The sequence below is a fragment of the Sciurus carolinensis genome, chromosome 3 (assembly GCF_902686445.1).
Source record: "Sciurus carolinensis chromosome 3, mSciCar1.2, whole genome shotgun sequence".
NCBI lineage: Eukaryota > Metazoa > Chordata > Mammalia > Rodentia > Sciuridae > Sciurus > Sciurus carolinensis.
This window is the reverse complement of record NC_062215.1, coordinates 23822614-23832381: the sequence shown is the minus strand read 5'-3', so window position 1 is coordinate 23832381 and position 9768 is coordinate 23822614. Positions and strand designations below refer to the sequence as shown.

The 9768-nt window shown below is 37.2% G+C and overlaps 1 protein-coding gene across 2 annotated transcripts in view; it reads right to left on the bottom strand.

Annotated features, from left to right (window-relative positions):
• Positions 1-2315: 2315 nt before the first annotated feature.
• Positions 2316-9768, bottom strand: part of Npepps (aminopeptidase puromycin sensitive) — an 87776-nt gene continuing 80323 nt past the window's right edge. For both annotated transcript variants that reach the window (XM_047545515.1, XM_047545517.1), the window contains 4 exons: positions 7323-7430; positions 6819-6974; positions 6501-6548; positions 2316-3856 (listed from right to left, as the gene is read on the bottom strand). In XM_047545515.1, the coding sequence (XP_047401471.1) occupies positions 3704-3856; positions 6501-6548; positions 6819-6974; positions 7323-7430 (465 nt within the window). In that variant the 3' untranslated portion in view covers positions 2316-3703. The remainder of the gene's footprint in view (positions 3857-6500; positions 6549-6818; positions 6975-7322; positions 7431-9768) is intronic.

The window sequence follows — 9768 nt, the reverse complement described above, 5'->3', positions numbered from 1 at the left end:
GCAAAGGGGGCATAGCTTATCTCCATTACCAAAAATAATCAAAATACATAAACTAGTGTATAAAAACAGCTGGAATGATAAGCCCCAAACTTTTTTGTTAAACATGACTGTCCCTTGGAAGTGGGTTTATAAGAAGACATAGTCACTTTTTTTTTTGAAATGGTGGTCTGACTACTTTGCCCAAGCTGGTCTCAAACTCATTTGCTGAAGGGATCCTTCTGACTCAACCTTCTGAGTAACTGGGACTACAGGTGTATATGCTACCATGTCCAGCTTTCATAGTTTTTTTCCCCTTGTTTTTTTGTCATCATTGTCATTGTGGTGGCAGCATTGGGGATCGGACCTATGGCCTTAGATATGCTAGGCAAGCACTCTACCACTGAGCTATCAGTCTTTTTTTAACTTTGAAGTTGGAAATGAATACGTATTGTATTTTTTCTGGTGCTGTAGGTTGAGCCTAGAGCCTTGTTGCTCATACTAAGCAAGTAGCTCTGACTACTGCTTATTAACCAAAAGTAATGTAAAACTGTCTACAGGAAGCATCAACACATTCATAATTCTTCCTAACTCCTCTGATTTCCACTAAAAATGTTTAACCAAAAAGTATTAGGAAAAAGGAAAAGTTATGAAATATTTCTAAAGCTCTTGCCAGACCCAGTCTGGCCCTGAACTTGTGATCCTTCTGCCTCAGTTTCCCAAGTAGTTGGGATTATAAGCTTGAACCATTGTACCTGGCTTAGTTCTATCTCTAGATTTGGGTAGGCAAAGAGGAGCTAAAGCTAAAGAGGGCTGCTTGATAGGAGCTCTGGTCTTTGGTAGAGGGACACGAGACAACCCATGTGACCTTGCAGTGAGAAAGCCAGGGGAATATAAATATTCTTTTTTTTTTTTTTTTCCCGGTACTGGGGATCGAACTCAGGGCCTTGTGCTTGCGAGGCAAGCACTCTACCAGCTGAGCTATCTCCCCAGCCCTATAAATATTCTTATCATCCTTTCCTCTTTGGATTTCCTTTGGGTATTATTAGTTGGTTATATACAACCTGAAGTCAGAAGGCAAGGGGTCCTATTGATACCGTTCATGTGAATTTATGCCTCTTAGGGACCAGAGCAGCATGAAAAGTGGTTCTGCTTTGGGGATTGGAAACATCCAGCACAACCTCTCCCCCCAACATAATTCAGACTGATTGACTGCTATATACAAATTTGCATGTATGCTGAAACTAAAATTTCTTTCCAGAATTTTTTTAATTTACCATCTTAACCACTTCTTTTTTAACTTGTTGATGGATCTTTATTTTGTTTATATGTGGTGCTGAGAATCGAACCCAGTGCCTTACACATGCTAAGCAAGCGCTCTACCACTGAGCCACAACCACAGCCCTTTCCAGAATTTCTGATTACAAAATTCTGTAAATTCTTCAATTTAAGCTGCATTTACCTCCTTATATTTTCTTTTTGTTGTTGTTTTCATATATACATGACAGTAGAGTGTTATTTTGACATATCATACATACATGGAGTACAACACATTCCAATTAGGATTCCATTCTTGTGCTTGTACATAATGTGGAATTATATTGGTTGTGTATTTACATATTAACAAAGGAAAATTATGTCCAATTCATTGTACTGTCTTAAAGCTGCATTTTTCTCATTATTTTGGTGCCCATGTGCTTTAAGCACATGCATTGACACCTACAGGGCAGCCCTGAGCATGGTGCCAGGATAAGATGAGTTAAATCTCAAGTTAACTCCTGAATGCTGCCTGTAGGGGTCTCATATTTTCTGAGAATCAAGAACTAATTCAGAATCAATCTCAGGATTTTTCTGTTTAGGTTGTTCTATTCATTAGGAATTCAGGAACTAGATTTTTTTTTTTTTTTGGTACTGAGGACTGAACCCAGGAGTGGGGTGCCCTACCATTGAGCTACATACCTAGCCCTTTTTACTTGAGAAATTATCTTACTAATTTGCCCAGGTTAGCTTTGAATTTGTGATTCTTCTGCCCAAATTGCTAGGATTATCGGTGTGCACTACTGCACCCAACAGGAACTAGAGTTTTTTTTTTTTTTTTTAATCTTTTTTGTTAGTTTGTTTGTTTTAGTTGTAGGTGGACGCAATACCTTTATTTTATTTTTATGTGGTGCTGAGGATCGAACCCAGGGCCTCACACATTCTAGGCGAGTACTCTACCACTGAGCCACAACCCCAGCCCTTAAACTCAAAAAATGCTATTGTACTAAAAATTCTTATGACCCTACTGAAACAGGAAAATTTTCACTTTCTTATCAAAGAGAATAAAAGAAACCAGGACATCCATTTCACATTGACATTTTTATTAACGCCAACTGTTTTTTTAATTATTATTTTTTTAAAACAATAGCACAAAAATGTTTCAAGGAAGCAGTCTCACAATCTGATGACCTTCTGAAATACAGTTAAGCCACACCAAATATGAATTTCTGTTAACACAAAAAAAATTTTTTAAGAAAAATAAAAAGAACAGGAAAAAGAAAAGAAAAAAGTAGGTAAAGAGAAAGGGAATAAAATTTAGAGTTAAAACTTACTGGATTAGGTAGGTGAGGCTTGTTAGTAGGATATACTGTTGAAGCAGAGAGTGGCACACACAGGCTTACAGTCATTGTTTTTGAAACCAGTTACCACTAATATATAGGCCCCACAGCAGTTACTGGCTTCTTGCACGCACAAATGAACCAGGAGAAGCCAGAGTTGACTTGATACTGTTATGAAGAGGTTCAATAGTTGGCGTGTTAGACAACTAAGACCATTTTTAGCAGAATAACTCCTTTAGGAAGGACTGGCTAAAAATCTTTTTACTACTATTGTCTCACCTATATGCATTTTGGGGTCCTTAAAAGTCATCTTAAAAAAGGAAGAAAAATAATGTATATCAGTTTCTCTTATTTAATGTGGCTATGAAAGATGTTTTCATAATCTCTAAGAAGGACATCGGGGTTGGGGGCTGGAGTAGAAGTAAAAGGAGGAAAAATTCAGAGAGGGGTAGGGGACTTTTTTTTTGTTTTTACTTTTTTTTTGTTTTTTTTTTTCCTTTTTTTTTTTTTGGCCAAGGGGTCACACAGAAGGGAGGCAAGGAGGAAAACTACAATCCTTAGTTCAGATTGAGTTATGCAGGAAAACTTATCTTCCTGATCAGTCCCCATGACAAAAAAAAAAAAAAAAAATTTAAATATGCACAGACTTGGACTATGTTATACCACCCATTAGCCTTTTGAGTTTAGCCATTCCCAGCAATGGACACTATCCTGGGCTTAGGCTGCTCGCAGAACCCACTGCACAAAAATTCTCTTCCCGAGAAGCCTCTAGTTTCCTTTTGGTAGGTTATAAAAACAGAACATCTGTCATTAACAAGAGAGTGTTAAATACTTTTTACCACTGACAAGGCTTCAGGAAGTTTCACAGTTTCATTATGCTCTACTTTATTACTATCATATTTACATTTTTATTTTTTATTTTTTATTTTTATTTTTTTTGCTGAATTGCTGATTTTCCTTTTTCAATAGAATTTAATTCTGGAGTGTGAGCAGGAACCAGTTAACTACATTCATTGTCCAACCCCCACTGGTTTGAAAGAAGACTCCGAATTCTTGGCATATGAATCAGCTGTTCGGTAGCTCCACCTTAGCAGCGAAGCAGCAGAGCTGCAGCAGTGGCTGCTCAGGGTTCACACTGCGGGTGGGGAGGCTTTTCTCTGAAGGAGGTACTGGTGGATGCTCTCAGCATCTCGCTTTAGCCAAGCAGCATTCAGCAGGATATTTTCACAACACTGCTGGATGGTACGCTCAGCTGAAGGAGCTGGGTGACTCTCGAAGAAAGCCTAGTATAAGACAATCCAGAATGTAGAATCATTGCTACCAAAAGCAAGTTAATATCATGGCCATGAAAAAGTACCCACTGGCCTACATATAGGATTCATTAGCTACAGTCATGAGAATTAACCGCTGCCATTTTCAGGCTAAAACAAGTAAATCCTTGGGTCTGCATGAAAAAATTCTCCCCCAAATATCAAAAGTATAAAACCTAATCAAAAGAGACAGAACCTACTGCCTTTCTCCTAGGGTGACTACATCGTAGTTAATTTAGGCTTTGGACTTAGATGTGGCACTTGAATCTAGACTGTGTCAAAATGCCAGCCTGTCACTCTAACTAAATTAACTGCTCTAGGTCTCACTTTTCTCATCTGTGAAAAATTATGCACTCCAAAACTTAAGAGACAACTCAATTTGGCAAAACACCCGGCACACAGGACTCACAAACTCAACACATTCTGGCTGCCTCAAATAAAGATCAATTTGTAAGGAATGATAAAACTTAAGAAGTTTAAGGTGCTGTTATATACTAATAATTTAACACTTAATAGTCTCATATTTTTCATAGAATAAAATTATTTTTTCTGCTGGTACTAGGGATTGATCATGGGGGCATTTAGCTATGTCCCCAGCCCTTTTTGAGAGAGGGTCTTGCTAAATGGCCAAGGCTGGCTTTGAATTTGCAATCCTCTTGCCTCAGTCTCCCGAGTAGGAGGGATTCCGGCCATGCACCATCATGCCCAGCTAAATGAACTATTTCTGAGTTTATTATAATTTATCAAAATGCTTAAATCAAAGTTGAATAAATCATTTTCTAATAAAGTACACCTGGTTTTGCTGAAAATAAAGTAGCTCTTAAATACCAACTGGCAAAATGATAGGGGTCTTTCCTTTAAGCTAGTCATAATAGGTGTAGAAGAGAAAAATGCTACTTCATCAGATTAAATCTAAACCTTTTAGAAATCAATTTACAAAGATGACAACGGCTCCTGCTCCAAGGCTTCTAATCATGGTTGGTTTCTCACGGACCAAGTTAGATACAAGTCATCTTCCAGTTTCATCTCCAAGAAATAGCACCAACATTTATATATGAGAAATCTGGGAATTATCCTTGACTCTTTCTTCCCAGACATGTTAGAAATACAGAGAAGCCACTTGGTAAATACTGTTAAACTGAAGATTAACAATATCAACACCTGAATTTCTTTCCAATTCTTCCATTCCTGCTGCTACCCTACTCTAAAGTTGCAGTGCAATTCTTTTTTATTTTTATTTATTTTTAGTTGTAGATGGACACAATACCTCTGTTTTATTTATTTTTATTTTTACGTGGTGCTGAGGATCAAACCTAGTGCCTCATATGTACTAGGTAAGTGGTCTACCACTGAGCCATTCTTGCTTGGAGAATTAGCACCCCAACTTCTTCCTCATTCCAAATCATTTTCCACACTGCAGAGACTGAAATTTTTACAACACAAATCAGATCATGTCACTCCTTTGTTTATAAACCATTTGTGGGCTTTCCAATCTTAGAAAATTCTTAATATAATCCACAATGCCATGCATGAGCTGGCTCCTACCCAGCCTCCCAATACTCTGCCCCAAAACCCATTACTTCTTTCTCCTGCACAGAACCTATTAATGTTACAATTGTTTATATAATTCAACACACAATGAAAACTGGATGACAGTAGAAGACAAATCTTTCACTATTTTCTCAAAATTTAAATTCTTAAAACCTATTCCTAACAATGGTTCACAGAGCGAATCAAACTGTAATAAATCAATTTCCAAATTCACACCTGATAATGACTATTTATTTATAAAAATACTTAAGAGGAGATAAATGCAATGGAAAGCTTAAAGTTAAGATTTTCCCAATCAAAGTAAATCTGTCTCTCATATGGTGAATTTACCAGGTTCAAGATCCATACTAAGCTGATTATCAATCTTTATTAAGGGTTAAGAGGAGACACCCTACATAACTATCTAGCCTCACTATATATACAAGAGATTTTTGGAGGTCATTACAAAGGGGGAAGAACAGCATCAAGATCCTACTGTCTTAGTTCCATCATGTTACTTAATCTAAATGAGAATCTCATCATCACCCTATTATACAGGTGAAGAAACAGGTTCATAGGAGCTAAAAAACATGCTCAAGGACACACAATTAATATGGGGCACAGCACAAATTTACACAGGTCAACTGACCTTTGATTTCATATTCATTCAACCATATTTCAACATCCTCAAAGATGATGCCAATTATAAATCCTTCAGAAATTAGAAGATACAATCTAACCTGTCTTTCTCTAAGGAAAAAAACAAGGGGAAAAAAGTACTTTATCCCAATACCTCTACAATTAAAACTAGATTAGTGTTTTTATGTTTTATATTGAAAGATTAAAAGTAAAGCCGGGCGCAGAGGCGCACGCCTATAATCCCAGCAGCTCAGGAGGCTGAGACAGGAAGATCACGAGTTCAAAGCCAGCCTCAGCAAAAAAGAGGCACTAAGCAACTCAGTGAGACCCTGTCTCTAAATAAAATACAAAATAGGGCTGGAGATGTGGCTCAGTGATTGAGTGCCCCTGAGTTCAATCTCCAGTACTTCCCCCTCCCCTGCAAAGATGTAAAGAGTATTTTCCTTACCTTAACCTCTCCAGCCATTTTATCAATTGCAAATCCCTCTACTGATAGCTGAAAAAACAAAGGTTTTTAAGTAGTAAGTGAAACCAATAAGGGCTAGGAACAAACTTTCATTTACCCTAAAAAATAAATTATTCTGTTCTCTCCAAAACTTTAGTTTGTTACAGAAGTGAAGGAGAGGAATATAGAAGCCCTTAAACAAAACCAACAACTATTTAAGGAATACCTTAAAGAGAAAGAACCTATAAGTGTAGTGAACCATGGACATTGCTCAATAACATCCATGATTATCAACCTACTCAAATAAAAAATTTCACATACCTTTATTAGCCTGGATATTAAGAATCCTCCCTGGTATCGATTATAAAGTTCTTCCCAGTTGTCCTTTATGAACTTCCATGCAGCTTTCCTCCCATGCTTGCTGCCTCCAGCTACTCCACCAATTACTGATACAGTGTCCTGTGGACGTACCTCTTCCTAAGAAGAGAAAGAGAACTAAAAGTCTAGCATATCTACAACATCTTCTGGTGCCAGAAAGTAGTGAAATACCTAAGTAACCACATCAAAGACATGTATTCTTTGTTTTAGGAATAACTGGCACCAGAAGCTTATAGAGAAAGCATTTGTTTCCTCTCCCCAGTACTCTGATCTGAGTCTCATCATTAGTGGGATATAACAGAAGTCAGTAACAAAAGCTTTTACCAGTTTTCCAGGAAAAGGAAGCCTTAGTCTGAGGTAAAGGCAGATCAAGAGGATACTGAATCAAAGACATTTGCCACAGATCAGTGAGTAAAAACTCCCTCTGAAAGTTTCCTTATAACTTACTGAAAGTGCAAAAGTGAGAACTTTTTGAATCAGTTCAGGCAAAAGAGTAGCCCCAAGGACCCTTTCGATTCGGTTTTTCTCTTCTTGCATATCTGCTTGTTTGTGAAGCTATAAGGAAAAAATTAAAACAGAGAGTTAGCTCTTCCCTGGGAAATTCTGCATGTGCTTATATAAGATTCTCCTTCAATAAGGTAAAATTTCTGCTTTGCATTCTTGTTAGGTACTCTCAGGGTACATTAAAGAGAATATTTGTCAAGATGGTTGAGCACTAAACTTGGCCCTTGCCATTATAGTTAGTCAATCACCAAATGTAAGTGCTTGATAGATGAATAGCTTCTTATCAGTTCTAAGTAGTTTACCATCATCATATAAAGAGTACATCTCTCATGGCCAAAGCATTGATATCTGGTTAATGTTCTTTGTTTTATGAACAAAACTAATCATTGGTTATCTTATGCCATTGAAGATCATCAATTTAATTTATAATAGTGATAACTGAAAATAATCTAGATAACCAACAGCTGACTATCATAATCATTCATTTTCAAAAGATGCTTTTTGACTGGGTGTGGCACATACCTGTAATTCCAGCAGCTTGAGAGGCTGAGGCAAGAGGACTGAATGTTCAAAGTCAACCTCAGCAAAAGCGAGGTGCTAAGCAACTCTGTGAGACCCTGTCTCTAAATAAAATACAAAATAGGGCTGGGATGTGGCTCATGGTTGAGTGCCCCTGAGTTCAATCCCCAGTACCTCCTCCAAGCCAAAAAAAAAAAAAATCCTTTTGGGGGCAGGTACTAGGGATTAAACATAGTGGGTACTTTACCATTAAAGTACATCGTAGGCCTTTAAAATTTTTTCTCTTTTGGGGGGGCTGGGGATATAGCTCAGTTGGGTTCAATCCCCAGCACCACAAAAAAAAAAAACAACAAAAAAAATTTTTTTTTAAATATTGAGATAGGATCTAAGTTGTTGAGGGTCTTGCTAAGTTGCCCAAGCTGACCTCAAACTTGCAGTCCTCCTGCTTCAGCCTCCTGAGTTGCTAGAATTATAGGCACATGCCACTACGCCTGGCTCAAAAGTGCACTATTAAAGGTTACATTTTAGGAATATTTCATGAAATATGCATGTTCTTCATATTTAAGTGAAAAAAAGCAGAGACAAAGCAAAATCATCCTATATTTTTAAAAAAATGTAATGTGAAAGGTAAAAATCTGAAAACACATCAAAACGCTAATACTAATTAATGATGACCTCTGATCAGTGGCATCATGTACCTTCACATTTCTTTCTTTTCTGCAGTGCTGGGGATTAAACTCAGGGCCTTGTGCATACCAAGCAAGCACTCTACACTGAATTATACCTCTTCACATTTCTTTTTCTTCTTTGGAACCAGGGATTGAACCCAGTGGCGCTTAACCACTAAGCTATATCCCCAGCCCTTTTTTGTATTTCATTAGAGACAGAGTCTTGCCAATGTTGCTAAGAGTCTCACTAAACTGCTGAGGCTGCCTTTGAATTCTTGATTCTCTTGCCTCAGCCTCCCGAATCACTGGGATTACAGGTGTGGGCCATGTGCCTGGCCCTCTTCACATTTCTTAACTGCAAAAGCAGCACACACTGAATATAGAATATCAATAAGACAGAGATGCATAAAGAAAAAGTAAATTACTACCATATGCACATTGCCAAACCTGGAATGAGATTATACTGTACATGCTGTTTTGTGGTCTACTTTTTTAAAAAAATTACAAGTTTTATTTTCTTCTTTCTTCTTTTCTAGTCTTTAAATATTCCATAGTGAATATAGAAAATTTTTTTTTCATAATTAGAAACAAAACATTGTATTTTTAAAAATTAGAACTGTAGGGGCTGGGGATGTAGCTCAGTGGCAGAGCTTTTGCCTAGGTTATAGTCCCAGTTTTGCCTCTAATATCTTTATGATCTTAACTAAGTCCTAAGCCTCTCTGGGTCTCAGTTCACTCATCAGTAAAATGAGGGGAGCAGACTGATGATTTGTAAGGTTTTTTTCAGCTGCAATATTCAAGGACAGAACTCCAGCTTTTAGGAAGCATTTCTTCCCTGAAGATATATTAGTCCACCAGGTGGCACTCTAGTACCACATTTTAAATATACTATTAAGAGGTATACACTCTTTTGTGTTTTAACATTATTCCTAAATTACCAACAGAAAATAGTCATTTGTCATCAAATTGTTTGCCTGTTTATGTTTCCTTTTGCAGTGTTGGCAAGAATTCTGATTCTGCCTTCATTAGAGCTCTTCCTACAGTAAAGCTAATATTGTGCACTCCCTTATGCTAATAAATGCAACTCCTATTAAATACGCATACTTGTATAAATTCTTAAAAATGGAAATGGTAATTTATGGCATCTAGCATAAAATTTTCAGAATTCCTATTTTTTTCCATACACTTATGGAATAGACTTA